We start from the raw sequence: 19,968 nt of genomic DNA, 5'->3' as shown, positions 1-19,968 counted from the left end.
TGCGAGGCCCCAGACAGGCAGCGCCGAGGACACCTCTGTTTGGGGACTTGTCGTGTGTCAGCAGTTCCGGGTCCACGTCTCCGGTGGGGGATGGACCTGACAGCGGTGCAGAGGCTGTGAGAGAACCGCTGCTCTCCGCCTGTCACCCCAGCCATCTGCACAGGGCAGGTAGGAGCTCGGGTCCCCACCTCCATCATCCTGGAGCCCACCTCCATCACCCCAACCACTGAGTACCTACCTGAGCCTCCTAGTGACTGCGCACCACCATAGTGACCCAGTGTGTTGTGCACCCCCCCCCCCCCCATAGTGACCCTGTGTGTTGTGCACCCCCCCCATAGTGACCCTGTGTGTTGAGCAACCCCCCCCCCCCCCTATAGTGACCCTGTGTGTTGTGCAACCCCCCCCCCCATAGTGACCATGTGTGGTGTGCACCCCCCCCATAGTGACCATGTGTGGTGTGCACCCCCCCCCCCCCCCCCATAGTGACCATGTGTGGTGTGCACCCCCCCCATAGTGACCCTGTGTGGGGTGCACCCCTCCCATAGTGACCCTGTGTGGTGTGTGCACCCCCCCCCCCCTCCATAGTGACCCTGTGTGGTGTGCACCCCCCTCCATAGTGACCCTGTGTGGTGTGCACCCCCCCCCCCCATAGTGACCCTGTGTGGTGTGCACCCCCCTCCATAGTGACCCTGTGTGGTGTGCACCCCCCCCATAGTGACCCTGTGTGGTGTGCACCCCCCCCATAGTGACCCTGTGTGGTGTGCACCCCCCCCCATAGTGACCCTGTGTGGTGTGCACCCCCCCCCATAGTGACCCTGTGTGGTGTGCACCCCCCCCCATAGTGACCCTCTGTGGTGTGCACCCCCCCACATAGTGACCCTGTGTGGTGTGCACCCCCCCCCATAGTGACCCTGTGTGGTGTGCACCCCCTCCCCCCCCCATAGGGACCCTGTGTGGTGTGCACCCCCTCCCCCCCCCATAGGGACCCTGTGTGGTGTGCACCCCCCCCCATAGGGACCCTGTGTGGTGTGCACCCCCCCCCCCCCATAGGGACCCTGTGTGGTGTGCACCCCCCCCCCCCCCATAGGGACCCTGTGTGGTGTGCACCCCCCCCCCCCTCCTAGTGACCCTGTGTGGTGTGCACCCCCCCCCCCCCATAGTGACCCTGTGTGGTGTGCACCCCCCCCCCATAGTGACCCTGTGTGGTGTGCACCCCCCCCCCCCCATAGTGACCCTGTGTGGTGTGCACCCCCCCCCCCCTCCATAGTGACCCTGTGTGGTGTGCACCCCCCCCCTCCATAGTGACCCTGTGTGGTGTGCACCCCCAGCCCCTAGCTGCCAACCTCAGTGCTTTCCCAGTAGTGTTGATATTACTTGTAATATCATGACATAAGTAGTCCTTATGGGCTTCTCATAGACTTGTGGTGCCACAGAGTTTCATAGTGCCATACATTATACTTATAATCACCAGGTGTACATATCATCCTATATAAGTACAAGGCATGTAATAAATATCTGTATGTTTTGTGACAGGTCATGGTTGTTCATCTGTGAAGCCTGACACTCTCTCACGATGTCTTGGTTTGTCGATCTGGCCGGTAGGGCAGAGGACCTCTTGAATCTAGTGGATCAAGGAGCAGCAACTGCTTTGAGTAAGAGTAAAGAAGATGAAATCCTCTTGGGTAGCACCTCTGACAGTTACTCGGAGAAGCAGAAAGAGAATTTGCAGAGCTACACAAAGCCCAGCTTCATCTCGTCCGCAGCGGACAATATAAAACACCAAAAGGCCACTCTGTTAGCGGGCACCGCCAATGTGAAAACTGGCAAGAGGACGAATACAGAGATATCTCATAGCACTTCTGGAAACAGCTCATCGCACAAGACACCCAACCAGTTTGTTAGACGCAAGAAGTCGGAGCCGGACGATGAGCTGCTGTTTGATTTTCTCAATAGCTCAGACAAGGTGCACAATGGGGTTTTGGAACCTAAAAAAGATACTAATAGAGAGACGGCCACCGTCAGTCACTCTCGGCGATCCAGCTCACAAAGTGTCAAGACAACTGAAAACATGTCCCCTAAGATCCAAGGTAAAAAAACAACAAATTGCACAGTTCATCTTGCACATACAGTAAATAAAATCTAGCACATACACCTATTTGCAGGCAACATGAATCTTTTTATAATGTTGGTCTGAAATTGCTCAAAAAAGTTGACTTTGCACAGTTACTGTTGGTGTCTGTTGACCAGACTTTGTAATAATTTCTGAGTGCCATAGGAGAGAGGGGGCCAATGCAGAGCTTGACTTGACTGCTGGGTCTTGATTGGAATCAAATTAGGTTCCGGCTTTAATTTCTAGCCCTTGGTGGCTTCTCTCTCTATTGACAGATGATTACAGACCCTGTCCAGCAGAGGTCCCCAGTAACTGTTAGTAGCAGCACCATTCAGCATTGGACAAACACCTGGGAGCCCAGAGGTGGTGATTGTAAGGTGGAAATTACTTTTAAGATGTGGTTGTTTCCTGTAGATTGCATCACATTGCCTGTTGCCTTGTTAACAATGGTGGAGCAGAATAATGTACATATGCACTGTTTTAAGACTGTAAATGGTGCATTGTTGCATGTTAAATATTTCAGGAAAATGTCTATCACTTGCCTGCATAGATGCAGCACCATCTAATGAAATAAGTACTGATTCCTTTCCTATCTGGGCAATGGGTGTGGGGTAGAGGAAGTTAGTTTAGAATGTTTCTATATATCTTTTGCCTAATTACATTCCCAGGTGCCAGGGATAATCGGGTATTTTGAAGCTGTCCCAACCATGTAATTATGATGGTGCTATCACAATTTTTAAGGTTTATTTCAATAGCGCAAATCCTATTCTGCAGCTCTGTACGGGTAATACGTAAACATTCACATCAGAGCCTGCAATCCAAATGGCCTAACGCACACACAGGTTAGAGTACATTTTGCCAGAACTCTGTTAAGCTACCTGTGTATTCCTGTGAGAGGAAACCCAGGTTTAACATACAAGCCCCGCACAGATAGGGCCCTGGTCGGAAACCCCAGCTCTGTGAGGCAGGAATGATACCCGTGCTGCCCCCATCAAATACACTGGTCGTCAGACATGCTGTGATCACAGGATGGCACTAATCAGTGTCATTATTGTATGAGATTTGCAATGTGTGTTATTGGGGTTTTTGCAACACTAGGTTGTGTAAGGAGGGCAGGCATTCCCTCCGAAACCATGTTTATATTCTGCCTGGTTGTGTTCTTTGGCAAGGCTTTGTAGCGGGATACATGCTGTTTCACACAGCTGTTTGACAAACATTCCAGGGTTTACATGAAAGGAGCAGTGTGCTGAAACCAGTCAACAGAAAGATGCATGTATCTAGGCTTGGTGCCCTGAAAAAAACAGCTGGCATCTTTCACAAGCACAGAATACCAGACCATTTCCACTCCATATCTGCCAAAGATATTTCCCGTTGCCACCTTGCTTGAGTTTGGTAATAAAAACATTTTTTTTTTAGTACCACTGTGGCTGTTTCACTTATAAATAACTTATTGTATAAATGTATTTCAATTAGTGGCGCTGTGTACCGATGTATATTATTGAAAATGTATTGATTTCTGAAGCAGTAAGAGTATATTGGAGTAAATTTGTTTTTGCACCTTCTGAAGTAGGGAAGTCCCATGCTAATTAGGCCTTTTCATCTGTCAGTGTCTAACACATCTTGTAGCCCAGGAGGAGATCAGTAGGCTTTCATCCTGTGTTTTAAAGAGATAGGAAACCTCTGAATAATGTAACAGCAAGTAAGTTGGGAAATCACAGATTGATGTAAATTCTATTAAGTTTAAATTGCTTAAATCCAAGTTTAGAGAATGTTACATCCTGATGTATAACATCGGATGTAATATCACAGACTTTGTGGTGCCAGCTAGGATCGGGGGGCTGGGTTACCCCCAGCCAAAATGTGTGTCAGAAACAGTACCTCTTACTAGTGTGTAAAGGTCCTTGTCAGGACCCTTGAGCAATAAACATCACTGATTGACGCCTATTGCCAGCTGTATCCTGTGACCAACAGATAAGAGTTTACACTCTAATCCGTTCCCCGGCTGTCCTGTCCTGAACCCAGCGTCTGTGTCAATGCTCTGCCCACGACCCAGTAGTTGTTATCTATAGTAAGCGGTCAGGAGGTACCAGCCAACCCAGAAGAGGCGCTGTGGCAGCTATACCAGCTACCCAGAAGTAAATGGTTCTTGGTGCTGTGAGAGCCAAGTGGTGGCAGCGAGATTCTCCTACAACCATTGCGCAGTTGGCATTCGCAGTCAGCGAGTGTCTGGTGGCGAGGTGACATCAGTAGGAGGGGTCAGTAACAGTCGGTCGCTGACGGTGAGAAAGAATCTCATCCGGTTACAACCACCTATTTTTCTTTCTGGTTTTTATTGTTCGTGTTCAGAACACAGAGTATTACAAGTCCCCACACAGGAGATTGTTAGACAGCAGAAACAAGCCAGGAAGGACGGAGAGACAGAAGTGTAATCATGGTATTAAGATATCAGTGGGTGAAGGATATAAGGGCCGAAGTCTGGGGTGTAGTAAAAGTGAAGGAGATGGCTATTATGATGGAAGTGGCATTAAATTGCCTTTAAAATGGAAATTGTAGATAAATTCTATATTTTCCATGAAATGCAATCACCTACCTCCATATAGGACATATACCTCCACTTTCTGCTTTCTCTTCTTTGAAAGAATCTTCCCCCGATTCTTATAAATCGACGCATGATAAATGAGGCTCACTAGTTAGCCAGGAACTCCTCAATCACACGAGCTACTGTGGGCTTCATTTAGACTTGGACAAAGTTTGCGCCTCGAACATTTACATGGAAATATTCTGTTGCAGGAAGAAGTGTTTATATCTATGTTGTGTCTCACATATCTCAAGATATTTCCCACTCAAAACACATCTGTATTTCTGCATCGGTCGTCCCGTCAGCCCCCATGTAATCAAATAGAGATGGAATGAAGTGTCACATACGCAGAGATAACAGCGTTAATAACTGTGAAAGTCGTATTTGCCTTATAAAATATAATGAAATATAAACATCCCTACATCAGTTGTTTAAAGTTTATAAATCCCATGGCAACCGTATTATCTGCAGTAGTCCAAATGGAAATGACAAATAAGTCATTTAACTAGATGGCTACAGATGTGCTGAATGGAAATGGTTATATTTATGCTGCAACTATAAACATGCGTCCAATTCTAAGTGAGGTTTATGTGTGTATGCCGCTAGCCTTACCACCTTATACCAACTCATAGCAAAATTGGCAACTGACCTTAGCTTACCCTATTTGCAAATGCTCTTTCTCACCATAGAATAATGGGCTTCTAAATATTTGGATATGGCCTAAAACCTTTTCCAAACTCGTGAGCAGCAACAATTGCTTCTTTGAGATCGTTTTAAATGTCTTTTTCCTTGGCACGGTGATAACACAAACCTAATGCCTCAGACCGAACTGCCAGAGGTTCTATCTCTATACAGAGGTGGCAGCATTTCCTGATGATCACTTGGCAGCATCTGGATTAAATGACTTTCTTTACTGATCTGGAAGGAAGAAGGGTGTACTGACGGCTTCAACCGTGGCCTCTACGTTTTGTTTTTTAAAAGATTATAGCAAAGTAAAATCTCTTTATGGGTCATTTTAGCCATTTGTGATTCATCAAGTTTTAGGACTTGGTGAGGACTGAATGATTGTTGGTTTTGTGTTACTTTCTTTTTCCCATGATTGTATATTTCCCCTTCGGTGATTTAGTGATACAGACAGAAAAAGAAATTACTATTAGGAAAACTTATCGCAATGGATAAAATTAGTTCTTCTATATTTCTGTTAGTACTATATCCATGCTCCCATGTTGTTGGTCCTTGCAGGAGATCTCAGCGATTCCCAGTCTGTACCGATGGCTCAGGAAGAGAAACCTCCGGAGATTAAAGTACCAGAAACGGTCTCCAGTCCCGGCCATACTAATGGGGATCAGAAGTCCCATGAACTGTCCAACCTCCGCTTGGAGAACCAGCTGCTGAGAAGCGAGGTCCAGTCTCTTAACCAGGAAATGGCGGCTTTAATCCAGAGGTCCAAGGAGTCGCAGGAAGGTAACGCCAAACCCTAGATCCAACGGCGTGGCTAAATATTGTAACCTCTTCATGACCAAGAGGTATTTTGCTGTGAGTTGGTTGAACTGAGAACAGTTAAGTGTGCTCTAGTAAATGTCACATTGTTTTGTTTTTTTAGAAAGATAATGCTTCCTTTTAATAGTGTAGTGAAGTATATTTTTATTTTCAGTGCATTATACACTGAGAAACGGGCAAAAGTAGCAAAAAAAAATTATGGGGTGATTCTCAAAGTTCCCCCAATCCTAGAAATTTCCCCCTAAATTATATAGTTCTCCTGCGTATAGGGTTACCAACTAAATGCAGGTTATCAAAGATTTGACAGTCATAGGGCTTAGAAGTAGTTTTAATTGTTCTACTTTTTAAGTCCTTTTTATTTTATTTTTTTTTTATTTTTTTTACCAGTTAAACTGTGTCAGGCCTCCTTTATTGTCAGCATTGATTGATTGATTCAGTGAAACCTGGAAGTGACAGCAGGTTGCACTGCACCTATCGGTGCTGACAGGCAGGAGAGAGCTTCGATAGACTCGCTTGAAACAGCTTGGGAAATCCCTGATGACTTTACTAATGTGATATCGCAGGATTTCCCTCTGTTCCGTAGTGAAGTCAAGGTTTCCCCCCATTGAGTTATACATAGTGTCCAAGACTCCATACCTTGATCCCTGCAGTAATAGAGGCCTGGGCTAAACAACGGGATAATGACCATACTGTTTGTCATTGCAGAGCTGAATGAAGCACAGACACGGATAGTGAAGTGGAACGGGGACAACTCCAAAAGCGACAGGACGGTGAGAGAGCTGCGAGCTCAGGTGGACGATTTGACGGAGGCGGCAGCAGCAAAGGACTCCCAGCTGGCCGTGCTCAAGGTCCGGCTGCAGGAAGCCGACCAGTTGCTGAGCAGTCGCACGACCACCCTTGAGAAGCTACAAAGTGAGAAATCGAGGTGTGTGTTACTGTTATTGGGGTACAGAAGCAATGTTATAGGTGCTCTGAACAGACCTGTTGTCGGAGAATTGCCTTCCACATTAGCCCTTTGTCTGGTTAGCTGATGATGTTTGTGGCCCATGTCCAGCTCACATGCTGACTCGGGATAGCCTTTTGGTGATACAATGTGATTGTTGCTGACGTATTGTGATCCTCAGGATTCTGCAGGACCACAGTGAAGGAAGCAGTCTCCATAGCCAGGCCTTGCAGACCATGGAGGAGAGGCTCCGGGAGGCAGAGGCTGCTTTACAAAGGGAACAGGACAGTTACAAGCAGATGCAGGTACCAGCCAATAGCTTCTTGTGTCGTCTTGTTGCGTCTAGGACCTTAGTCTGGCAGGTTCGGTGTACGGCCGTTATAGCTCTTAATGCTTTCCAGTTAATTTGAACTAAAAGGCAGCCACCCTCTATTTGTTTAAGCATAAAGGCTTCTGGTAACCAGAATGCGCTCCCCCTGCCCATTTGCTACAAGGTGGCATAATTAGAGAGCCCTCTAAAGGACCCTTAAATCTAAGACTGCTGCAATTTGAAGAATAGATTGATTGACACGTTAAACTGCACTTAAACTCCTGACCACATCTAGAGCAATGAGGTGTATGTGGCCCTCCGTGCTTTCATCTGTGGCCCCCAGTTCCTTGGTTTATTGTGATATTGGTCTGTTAAAGCTTGTAACATGCCTGCTGATGTTATTGCAGATAGGTGTCTCTGTTTCTTATTAAATGTATTGTATTAGTGAGATCAATGGTAATGGCCCTTTTAAAGGTCAGATGGCCACCAATCCGCCCCCTGCATTGCATCTGGTAGCCCTTCGCTGGTTTAAATTATATAACTATTTGCCGAACAGTCTGGCTCCCATAGGTGTTGGTCAGTGCACACTTGAAAAGAAATGAGATTCTCTATAAGAAACTTATGTCGCTAAACATGAAGTGGAATTTAGTGGGGAAATGGAATACCACTCGGGGAGTTTTCCCCTGTAATAAATATTACAGTAAATTATTCTAATACTCTGTCCTCAGAATGAACTTGCAGCACGTCTCAGTAAGGTGGAAGCAGAGCGACAGACCCTGGCGGAGTCGGTGGTCACCGCAGAAAAGAAGCAGATGGAGGAGAAGCGGAGGAGCGATGATCTGCAGCAGCAGCTGAAGGCAGCTAGAGGCACCGCAGAGTCTGTGAAACAGGAAATGATGGATTATAAACAGAAAGCAACTCGCATCCTGCAGGTGAGAGAGGGGCGCCCTCTGCTGGACAAACTCTGCACAACGCTATTTATCCAGCCTCACATTATCTGCTCTCCAAGGCTCGGATATGTATTTCTTGGAATTTAATGGGTAGGAAACAAATGGAGAGAGTTGTTACAAGTTCCAACTTTTTGAGTCCTATCACCAACTCTGACAATAGTTAAGGTGCAGACAAATGGTATCGTTGATACCTGCAAAATACAGGTTCCAAATTCTCACTGTATATCTACATAAATAACTTTTGGGGCAGGGTATACATTTATAAATTGTTTACTTATTTTTGGAGTGTTTTCCTTATTCTGGTACTTCAGAGCCTTTGCTGTATGGGGATAGAGGCAAAATGCTCTCTGTTTTATTGTTTGCGGTCCCTGCCTTATGTCCATTTGAACACTGTTTTGTTTTTTTTGGTTTTTTTTCTTCAGAGAACATATCTCTGTCTATGCATAAAGTATCATAAAGTAATTTGCATCTCCAATAAGCGGAAACATACCTATGAATTAAACTAAGTGACCAAATATGGGGTTCAGTATATTTTGTTTAATAAATCAACATTTCAACATGATGAACGAATAGAAAAGATATAAAGCAAATTTTAGGTCTCAACAATTGGTTTGCCTTGGACACACGATTTCAGCAGAACATAAACGAAAAATAAAACCTCCAGTCAATGTCAAAACAATTTACAAAAAAAATAAAATTGAATGTACTATAAAAGTAATAATAAAAATATTTATATGATAGAAATAATGTGCCCTTGTTAGATTACTCCTAAGAACGTGAACGGATATATATTCTATAACAAATCAAGAATTGACTGTACTGTGCAAATATGATAACATCTACCTATAGAGTTGTGTATATATCAGCTGTCCAAATATTTATTATATCAATGTGCAAATATTGTAAGCATCGGCAGTTATGCAGAATCAATATAAATTAATCCGTTCATGATGCTGTATAAGGAATAAAGGAAAATAAGCGCGAAAAGTAAATAACTTTGTGAAAACATAGTGGCCTAGTGGTTAGCACTTCTGCCTTACAGCAGGTCATGAGTTCGATTCCCGACCATGGCCTTATCTGTGTGGAGTTTGTATGTTCTCCCCTTGTTTGCATGAGTTTCCTCCGGGTGCTCTGGTTTCCTCCCACACTCCAAAAACATACTGGTAGGTTAATTGGCTGCTATTAAAATTGACCCTAGTCTCTCTGTCTGTCTGTGTGTATGTTAGGGAATTTAGACTGTAAGCTCCAATGGGGCAGGGACTGATGTGAGTGAGTTCTCTGTACAGTGCTGCGGAATCAGTGGCGCTATATAAATAAATTATGATGGCCTAGAGGACAGTTGAACGCTGCCTGCTCTACATTTACTGTTTAACCCTGATGTGACGTTTCTGCATTTCTCCCAAGTCCAAAGAGAAACTGATCAGCAGCCTGAAGGAGGGATCGGGCATTGAGGGCCTGGACAGTCACACGGCCAGCGGCTTGGAGCTGGAGGAGATGAGACACGAGCGGGACCTGCAGAGAGAGGAGATCCAGAAGCTTATGGCTCAGATACAGCAGCTGAGAGTGGAGCTACAGGTGGGGTCTGCTCTCTGTGCAATAAGCACCTGTGTGTTATAACTGTTACTTCTTCCAGAAATACTTAGGCCTTTAGCTATTCACCATTTCTGATGGCTCCAGCATGCAATTAACAGACGACATTATTGCAGTGGTACATTAGGTTAAAAGGAAACCTGGCCTCTGATAACACTTTCATCTAGATATGTCATTATGATGTTTTAAAGGAGAATTCCACTTTTGAGCATTTGTTTTAAAACTAATTCTCCACCTCCTTTAAAGCCACCAACTTGAATTTTAAGGATCCCACCCTTAGTGTGCATTGTTGAGGAGCCTTATTCGGAGTAGCCCCCAGCAAAGCCTCTGTCGGTCCCACTCTTGCTGAGACATCATACAGGTTCTCCCCACTGAGGTTCCAAACCCCAGCACCAGTACTTATTGATCTGGGACTTCAGGCTGCCCATGCAGTCACCTTTTCACAGTCCCAGCGCATAACTATTGGCACTCAGACATTGAATGTTGGGAGCCAGAGGCTGCTTGATGAGCAGGAATAGGGAGGGACAGCAGAGTAAGGGGGTAGGACCACCAGATTTCAGTGAGGATAAGGAGATTTGGGGAGTTTAGTGGAATAATCATTTAATGTGTAACTGTTAGCGACGCACACACTTGGAGGCAGCCGTTATGTGTATTGAGCTAATGTTCGTTAGGATGCAGTCTATTAACACATTGTAAATCACTGACGTGACTGAGGCATGAAGTGTAGGCTGTCCGTTTGTGTGCTGCACCAATATTCATATAACTAGTGCCTGTCCATTCGCTAAGAACCTGTGACATCACTGAGATTGCAGCCTGTCCATTTGCTAAGAACCTGTGACATCACTGAGAATGCAGCCTATCCATTCACTAGGATCCAGTGACATCACTGAGACTGCAGCCTATCCATTCACTAGGAACCAGTGACATCACTGAGAATGCAGCCTATCCATTTACTAGGAGCCAGTGACATCACTGAGAATGCAGCCTATCCATTCACTAGGATCCAGTGACATCACTGAGACTGCAGCCTATCCATTCACTAGGAACCAGTGACATCACTGAGAATGCAGCCTATCCATTTACTAGGAGCCAGTGACTTCACTGAGAATGCAGCCTATCCATTCACTAGGAACCAGTGACATCACTGAGAACGCAGCCTATCAATGCACAAGGAACTAGATGAAATCATTGATTCCTAGTGAGCTGATTAGTGACATTCTCATGAATAGTGGTCCCACAAAATAACTGTGTTCACTGTTGATGGGAAGGCTTTACAAAACTATTGTGTGTTTATATTTTGAGATGAAACATGATTATTTTGTTGGTCTATAGCATGTAGAATGAGTCGGCTCCACTGTCAGACTATGGTGAGATCTGTATTGTTTGAGGCTGCAGTACTTCCCCTTAGCTGACGGTTAGTCTGCTGCCACAGTATACGTTATCCTGCATATCTTGTTCTCTTTCAGGATCTGGAGACTCAGCAGGTGAACGAGGCAGAGTCATCCAGGGAGCAGCTCCAGGATCTTCAAGAGCAGATAGCGGAGCAGAGGAGAGCTAAGCAGGAGCTAGAGGCAGAGTTGGAGCGCCAGAAACAGGTAGAGGCCCAACTTGTACCCCCTGCAGGGAGAAATGAGCACACAGTACTATTAATGCAGCCTGTTCACTTACTAGAAATGTTTCGCCATGCGCCTATTGTAGTTATTCTGTGTCTGACAGTAGGAGTCCAGCAATGGGATGTCTATAACTCCCTGATAGGAGAGGTTTTCTGATTGTAAATATGTTACATTTTGATTCAAAAACAGTCTAATAAAATAATGAATAGGTGTAAATCTATCATCAGTAAATCGGTGGCAGTCTGTAACCTTCTATAAACTGCTGAGGATTCTTCCTGTTTCTGTGGTTTGCTCTATGTGTTTGTTTGTTTTTAGGAATTGCAATATGCTCAAGAGGATCTATACAAGACAAAGACTACTCTGCAAGGAAGGATCAGAGACCGAGAGGATGAGATCCAAAAACTCAGGAATCAGGTAACTGCGCAGAGTAACCCGGTCACACAGAGGACGTAATGTGATCTTACCCAGCTCAGTGTGAACAGCGAAGAGCCTTCCACTTTGTCCCTTGCTGGGTATTTCCCCATCTTCATGTCGTCATCCTCATCAGTTATTTACATCATATCATTTAGTTCACATCTTATCCAGTTTTGTTTATGTTCTTAAAAAAATGGGCAACTGTAAAACTAAATTGGTTGGTTCTGTTTTAATCCTGAGCAGAGAGAAGAAACACTATAGCTGGAAAACGTTGCTCCTTAATGAGAGAGCGTTTTGTGCATTTTCAGCTCTGATGTGACATTTGCAGAGTTTATTTGAAAATAAATGTGGTGTATTTTTCAGTTTCATTGCTCAACCAGATACAACAGAATAAAGGGACTGTCCATCCCCGTGTGTTTATTTAGACGGTCAGCCCCACTACACAAGTCCATCCCTTGGAATCTCGGCCGTTACCATTGTACAGCTGCCTGGAGGATGTGTCTATGTCATTTGATTGGATGCCACTGATATTTCCCTGGGTATTGTGTTTCTTCACCCAGCTCACCAACAAAGCACTGAGCAGCAGCAGCCAGACTGAGCTGGAGAACCGGCTGCATCAGCTGACCGAGACACTGATTCAGAAACAGACCATGCTGGAGAGTCTGAGCACCGAGAAGAACTCTCTGGTCTACCAGCTGGAGAGGCTGGAACATCAGCTGAAGAGCACGCAAGGGGCCAGCGGGAGCGTCTCTGCCATCAATATGTCGGCTGTGGACAATGTGGAGGGTAAGTATAAGAGCAACTTAAACTGGCCTCAAACCAACCACCCAGTATATAGCCACACTGCACATGATAGCGAAATATGTACTGCCACCATGCACAATATTCTAGAATGTGTACTGCCCCCCGCTGCGCAGGATTCTAGAATGTGTACTGCACCCCCCCCCCCTCCCGCTGCGCCTGATTCTAGAATGTGTACTGCCCCCCGCTGCGCAGGATTCTAGAATGTGTTGAATTTCTCTTGATACGATATCGTTAACAATTTTTCCAACGACTGAAAAACACAATTGGAACAACATTGTTTTATAGTGATTTTTAGTCTATTTATAAAATCAAATCAAACAATATAATGTGCTTTTGAACCACAATCGTTGGAGCATACACACTAATGCGGTATCGGACCTAATGGTCTTTTATAGTATGATTGGCACGATAATCGGGTGAAAAACCTGTAGTGTGTACCCAGCCTACCTCTCAACAGGTGGTTGGGGGACTGTTGGCTCCCTGTGGAGAAGGTGCATAAGAGTCTTATCCAGGGTACTAGTATACAATGCCATTGTTGGCTAACCATGACAAGGCTGATAGTATCTGCATATGTTAGGCTAGGTACACACTGAGGAATTTTCTGACCAACCGAGTTATCTCAAAAGATTGTACCTACAACTGAAAGTCTGATCAGTCTGACGATTCCTACATACTGACATGATTTACCTTCAGATCTGTGCTCTTCATCTGGTCCTCCAGTCCTTTACTACAACATGTGACTTATACTAGGTATTAAATACATATTGGCAGGTATATAACGGAGTTAATAATAACCGTAGACATATATATCACAACATTGGCATACTGTATAATATAGAGCAACATTCGTGATACAACTTTAAAACGCATTCAAAGTCCAGTGGTTGTGGAGGACCAGGGCTATAAAAGTCCATTAGCCCAACCCTAAGCGTTTATTAGATGTATTTTCACCCGCAAACTGTGTGTGAGATGTTTTGTTTTTACCAAATTTACCACCTTTGCTCTGAGAAATCCTAGGAATCTCCTCCTGTAGGAATCCTAGGAATCTCCTCCTGTAGGATCATAGTACTTCATCTCTCCTCTGCTGGGTCAGTTGTGTTAGTGTTGACCATTTCCCATAATTGTAAATGTCCCTATTTAAACAGTGTTGGAGGGTTTGAAACTGTGACAAAATACTTTGCATGACTGGTCTCCTTACTGACAGCTGATTGGGACAATCTCTCACCCCCCCGTGCTACTTAGGTGCGCGACTGAGGAGTGTTCCGGTTCTGTTCAGCGACGCAGACACCAATGTCGCCGGCATGTACGGAAGGGTCAGGAAAGCTGCGACTACAATCGACCAATTCAGGTAAATATCAGATCTCCATTTTTCACTCTCCCTTTGCTGTGTATGATGTGAGTAAAGTGCTTCCACTTACCTGATTTTAATGGATAATATGATTTTTATAATTGACATCTGTTCTTCTGTCTCGTTTCCTAAAGCACTATATTTGTATTGTGAGTTCTCCACCTGTGTTTCTTTTTTTAAAGGACCATCAAAACCAAGATGCAATTAGATTTGTATAAAAGAGCAACTAATCATATTGTCAGATATCTCTAAATGTTTCAGGAGCTAATCAAACATAAAGATACCTAAGAGAAGGATTTGTCTACAGGGGATTGTTTTGTGCTGTCCGTTATCTTATTGACAGACATCCTGTGGAGCCTGATTATAGCTGATAACAGAGGAGAAGATAATGCATTACTGTAGATAACCAGATTAGACGAAATGTCAAACAGCCAGGGGGGAGCCGAGCTCGTCATGGTGGCAGAGCTGACACACTGATATATAACAAAGGCTGTGTATTACCTAGCTGAATAATATACATGAACTGGAGGCTTTATACATAAGTCCACAGACGTCACACCTCTGCAATGTTTAGATGTAGTTTTTTGTATTAACTAAACAAACAGAGGGAGTGACAGCTTGCCAGACTTGCTTTGCAGAAATGCTTAGTGTGGATTGGTTGATTCCTATACAGCACCAGTGATGTCACAGAACCTTATCCGTCCTAGGACTGGTCCTTTTGGCCAGTTGTAGAGCTCGAGGACCTCAATATCTTTGTCTTTCCACTTAGACATCCAAGTAAAGCAGTCGGGAGGAGTTCATGGTGTTCAAGATGCATATCTCCATGTGACCATATTGAAGAGGGTCCAGAGGTTCACCGGTAGGATGTCGGGCTCCGTCCCCACACTGCTCCTACGTGTCGGGGACGGACGCCTGTCTCTTTGCCCTAGCAATGGGACGGATTTCCGGGTTCTCCATTGCACGCGCATGTGCAGTAGACCCGCTAGGCAACGGGACGCTTCTTTTCCCTGTTTATTGGCGGTCACCCACTACCTCCAGTCAGGGGCCACCAACAGGTATATCTGGATCCTCCCTCCATGACTCTGGTGCCAGAGTATTGGTTTCACCAGCTCCAGCGTTCTGTTCCCTGCTTTCTCCTGTTTATTGTTCTTCGGTTCCTGACTCCTTGGCTTCGTTCCTGACTACTCTCTTCCCTGTGATTTGGCTCTGTGGATACCTGGTATTTGACCCCCGGCTTGCCTCTGACATCTCCTTTGGATCACCCCTTTGTACTGCACCAACGTTTGGCTTTTTGACCCGGACCGCACGGCCATTCCTGTCTCTCCCGCTGCCCTGATTACTAACTGGGAGAACCGCGACCTGCGCACCTCACACAACCAAGCCCATATACCTCCTTGCGGGTGTCCCTGGTGAATACTGGGGGTGCGTTAGACTCCGCGCCTCCCAGATTAGTTGCGTCAATATCAGGCAGTGGCATCCTCTAAAGGTCATTATCGTGACATAGGATCCCTTATAGTTCTGAGCCCTCCTTTATGGCATCAAATCTGCGCTCAGGGTGTTCACTTAGCAGCCGGCCTTTGGCAGTGGGAGGATCCTCCTCCCCTATGTGGAAGATCTTTATGACCAAGGACTCTTCCAAGGTGACTGGAAGTCATATCTGGCTCAGAATATGTTACTCCCAGGATGTCTGCTTGACGTCAGATTTCTGTCCCGGTGGTGTCACTTCTGAAGACCTTCGCCCTTGCGGTGCGTCGAATGATTGACGCTCCTTTGTAGCGACTTCCCTACCCCTACCTAAATCACCACTAACCAGTCTTCTACAACCTGACCTCAGTGCTGTGAATATTTCTCTGTGTCTGTGCTCTGTGTACAGCGGGGACTAAGGGTGATATGACTGATTGTATTACATAGTACAGAAAACAGAGGTTGTATGTAAATTAATATGTAATGTGTGTGTGTGTGTGTGTAAAATACACAAGAATAGTCTATTGTAGCTCTAATGTTTCAGTATTCAGTCCCTTTAACTATAACATTATCAGTGTGTGTCTGGGAAGAAACCACATAATAATAGTGGAGAAATGCGTCAGTATATTACTATTTATTGTGATCAAAGGATTTGAATTGGATTGTGCCTACTGGATGCAGTTACAGAATGAGAGACCATAATTACTATTTGGATTCCACCTTTTATATTCCAATTTCTTCTTCATAAAGTCCCGCGTGGGGTAAGATCACTGCTGTGTGCAAGAAATATTTACTTGGGAAGACAGACTCGTTCTGCAGTTCTATCAGCGGAGTCATATACCGTCTGCAGTACTACACCTGAATGATGTATGGTCTGTAACATTATATGACTGGTCGCGTTAATTAACATTAATATGATCCACACAAGACTGTGACATTGCTATATGTATTATATCTAACGCGATCGTGTTTTGGAAAGTGGTGAATGGTCCCTTGATTTTATATACACAACAATCCAGGATCAAGGCATAAAATATTAGATTTTGGAGAACACAATTTATATATTTTTCCCTATATGTGCACTATAGGCAGTGGCGGGCTGGCCTGGGGGGCAGGGGGGCATCGGTCAGGCCGCTATTAGGGCCGGGGGGGTAGGCCGACCGGCCGCCCCCCGGGTGCAAAATACAATTCTTTCCCCCGCGGCCGCATCTGATGACATCAGATGCGGCCGCGTCAGCGCACAGGTGGCCGCATCACATGACAGGGGATGCGGCCGCCTGTGTGCCCCCCGGCCACGCCTCTCCCAGCCCGCGTCTGACTATAGGAGACTTTTATATACAAGATATTTATTCGTTTAACAGGTCCGGATCATAGTTTGAGTTGTTTTATATATTTTTATTTTGTCGTGTGATATTGACTTTTAATTTACTGTGTTTTTTGTGGTTAAAATATTTTTTAATCTATGTCTATATAACTCTACGGTGATATATTTCATCATCAGCTATTTATATAGCGCCACTAAGTCCGCAGCGCTGTACAGAGAACTCACTCACATCAGTCCCTGCCCCATTGGAGCTTACAGTCTAAATTCAGTAACACACACACACACACACACACACACACACACACTAAGGTCAATTTGTTAGCAGCCAATTAACCTACCAGTATGTTTTTTGGAGTGTGGTAGGAAACCAGAGCACCCGGGGGAAATCCACGCAAACACGGGGAGAACATACAAACTCCAATTTCTTACCATAGATAGGAACAGTTTCGCACTTCTACGATATCTGTTTTTAATTCTCATGTTTGTTTTATAATTCTCATGTAATCCGTTTTGTGAGAGAATAATTTGCATTTTGTTTTCCAGTATCCGTCTAGGTGTATTCCTGAGAAGATATCCCATTGCTCGGGTATTCATAATAATTTATATGGTGAGTATAGGGCATGATCTGCGCCAAGTCATACAATAAGAGCCCCATCGTATAGAAATATCATCTGTTGGGTCATTCACGTAACTCTTCTTTGTCTTCCAAAACTGCATTTCTGCATTGAAAATCAATTGGAATTATTACAGACTGATCTTAACTTCTTAACATGTATATTGGTTTGTAGTTATTTGTCTTTCATTTTCAGGTGTCAAAGGTAAATGTTAATTATTATTAAGGTTTATGTTTCATCTCTTCCTATATAGTTTCAGTAAAACACATGGCTATTGGCCTGTTATTAATGTGCATGTGGTCGGTCATGCCACTTGCCCAGCAGATTTCATTAGGGAAAGCAGCGCCCCCTGCTGGTCAAAGTATAATGACGAAATAGTAGCATATTTCTTTGTTATTACTAAGCAATAGTTATGGGATAACCAATCCGTATCTTGTACCTTCAACATAAACAAATAGTAATTGTTGTTTCTTAATATGACAGCTTCACTTCTGTAAAAGATAGGATATGAGAAGGGGTATGTGCAAATAGCAAGCTAAGTAGTTCTACCTCTTCTACGTTGAAGTTGTAAGGAACACAAGAAAGGGGGAGACCATTCTGAAGCTGTATATTAAGATATATATGTCTTGCTACTAAACCAAAGATGCAGGGACAGGTAGGAGATCTGGTTATAATGGACATATAACCATGGTACGCACTGCCTGTTGCTTCTCTTCAGCTTCTCATCCCTCCCAATAGCTCATTTCTAAATAATTACCCTTGACTAGACATAGCCTGCTGCACAAATTTACTGTGTATCCCTGGCTGCAGGACTATACTGCCTGTAGTACTTGGAGGTAGATTTGTGGCTTACTTCTGGGGTAGATTTATCAAACATTCTATAAAGGAAATGTAGAGGTGTTGCCCATAGTAACCAATTAGATTGTAGCTATCATTTTCTAGAAGGTACAAGATAAATGATAGCTAGAATCTGATTGGTTGCTGTGGGCAACACCTCTACTTTTCCATTTTAAACGGGGTGATAAATCTACCCCTTTGTCTAACCCTCATAGTCCAGCGCTGATGCTAATTTAGGATGCAACTTCGGTCTGGTAGTGCCTGGCAATGACACAGGTCGTGTCTTGGTATATATAATTAAATTGCTGGTATACATAATGGAAATATATCTTTTACATTTGTTTTGTTTCCAGGCGCTCCTACACCTGTGGGTAATGATCGTTCTTCTTACATATACACCAGAAATGCATCATGACCATCCCTCCGGGAAATAACAGCCGAAGATCTAATTTGATAACGGGATAACTGCATTTAATCAGCTGCCGAGAACTTATCTGTGTAATAACAATAGAGCTGTATATTCCCTGTGTGATCTAGGTAACTGATTCTTCTTTGCAAATAGTAAAACAGTCTTCTAAATCGTCTCTAAAGTTGGAATCACAGTTCTTTGGAACAACGCTTGGTAAAGAAACTCGTGGATCATTGTGGAGGGTCTTTATAAATTGGGAGCACCCTTGGGGGTCCGACGGTACGTTATATTGGGGATTTTCTTTCGGTCAGGAAGAAGCCTGCAGCGTTTTATTTGTGCTTCCTGGATAATTATTTAGCTGATTTTACTCTCTGCGTTACTACCATTTCATGCTGCAACCCTTCTTCTGCCACAAGCCCTCCCGGGACCTTCCTGCTGAAGGGATTAAACCATTCTGCCGCGCCCGTCCGGATGTTAAATGAAAATACTATATTTTGTCAGCAGTCAGGGACACTCAATGTAAAATAAAAGACAAAATGAAGATGTTCTTGTTATCTGTTCAAACTCCTTTGCACATGTAAGATTTTAATTTTAATTGTAAATAGTTTTTTGTTTTTTTCTTTAATCTGTTTAAACATACACGTGGGGCTGTCAGATGACTAGTGCAATCTTTTAGTAAATACATTTAAATATTAATAAAATTTCAATTACGGTTTACTGTTTTTTTGTTTTTATTTTGTGTCACTGGGTGCCTCAAAAAATTAAGGGTGCAATTTACCACTAGGGGGAGCTGAAGATTTTGGACAACTGATGCCTGAAATAGACTTTATATAGTAACCCAAAGGGCTTCCATCTTCATATAATTTGTGCGTGACCCCCTGCAGCATATACTATATATATTGCTTATTCTTTAATGTCTTCCTCAGCTGTCTAGCCTTGTCGTAATAGACAGTGTTGGTTATTTTGATGCTGTAACATATGACACAAAACTGCTCTCTAGATAGAAGTGAATCTAATGCAGAGCGGTGTTATATTCCAGGGGAATAACATTAACCAACTCCTAGTTATACACACATCTGAAAAGCACAAAGAGAAGCGGAGATATTTTAATAAATTGGAAGGTAGATAATCCCCTTTAATGTGCAGGACAAATGCTAGCC

At 44.1% G+C, this 19,968-nt stretch overlaps 1 protein-coding gene across 2 annotated transcripts; it reads left to right on the top strand.

The window, feature by feature from the left end:
- The first annotated feature begins 12 nt into the window (after nucleotides 1-12).
- GOLGA5 (golgin A5) lies at nucleotides 13-19,525 on the top strand. 2 transcript variants are annotated; one of them, XM_075192818.1, is made up of 13 exons: nucleotides 14-168; nucleotides 1,534-2,087; nucleotides 5,931-6,152; nucleotides 6,894-7,113; nucleotides 7,313-7,436; nucleotides 8,170-8,373; nucleotides 9,796-9,966; nucleotides 11,448-11,576; nucleotides 11,910-12,008; nucleotides 12,569-12,794; nucleotides 14,055-14,160; nucleotides 17,492-17,555; nucleotides 18,753-19,525. In XM_075192818.1, the coding sequence occupies exons 2-13, from the start codon at nucleotides 1,574-1,576 to the stop codon at nucleotides 18,831-18,833; spliced, it is 2,160 nt and encodes a 719-aa protein (XP_075048919.1). In that variant the 5' UTR covers nucleotides 14-168; nucleotides 1,534-1,573; the 3' UTR covers nucleotides 18,834-19,525. The 2 variants fall into 2 exon arrangements, with proteins under 2 accessions (XP_075048920.1, XP_075048919.1); XM_075192819.1 differs by lacking the exons at nucleotides 12,569-12,794; nucleotides 14,055-14,160 and having other exon boundaries at nucleotides 13-168.
- The last annotated feature ends 443 nt before the right edge of the window (nucleotides 19,526-19,968 follow it).

Source organism: Mixophyes fleayi, chromosome 12 (assembly GCF_038048845.1).
Source record: "Mixophyes fleayi isolate aMixFle1 chromosome 12, aMixFle1.hap1, whole genome shotgun sequence".
Classification (NCBI taxonomy): Eukaryota; Metazoa; Chordata; class Amphibia; order Anura; family Limnodynastidae; genus Mixophyes; species Mixophyes fleayi.
This window is presented reverse-complemented; position numbering and strand designations above follow the sequence as displayed.

What these genes read in the sequence shown, in the direction of transcription:
- GOLGA5 (XM_075192818.1), top strand. Translation starts at nt 1,574, where the DNA reads ATGTCTTGGTTTGTCGATCTGGCCGGTAGGGCAGAGGACCTCTTGAAT. An exon ending in TCCAAAAACTCAGGAATCAG is followed by an intron (nt 12,009 to 12,568) that starts GTAACTGCGCAG and finishes TTCTTCACCCAG; the next exon opens with CTCACCAACAAAGCACTGAG. An exon ending in TATTCATAATAATTTATATG is followed by an intron (nt 17,556 to 18,752) that starts GTGAGTATAGGG and finishes TTTTGTTTCCAG; the next exon opens with GCGCTCCTACACCTGTGGGT.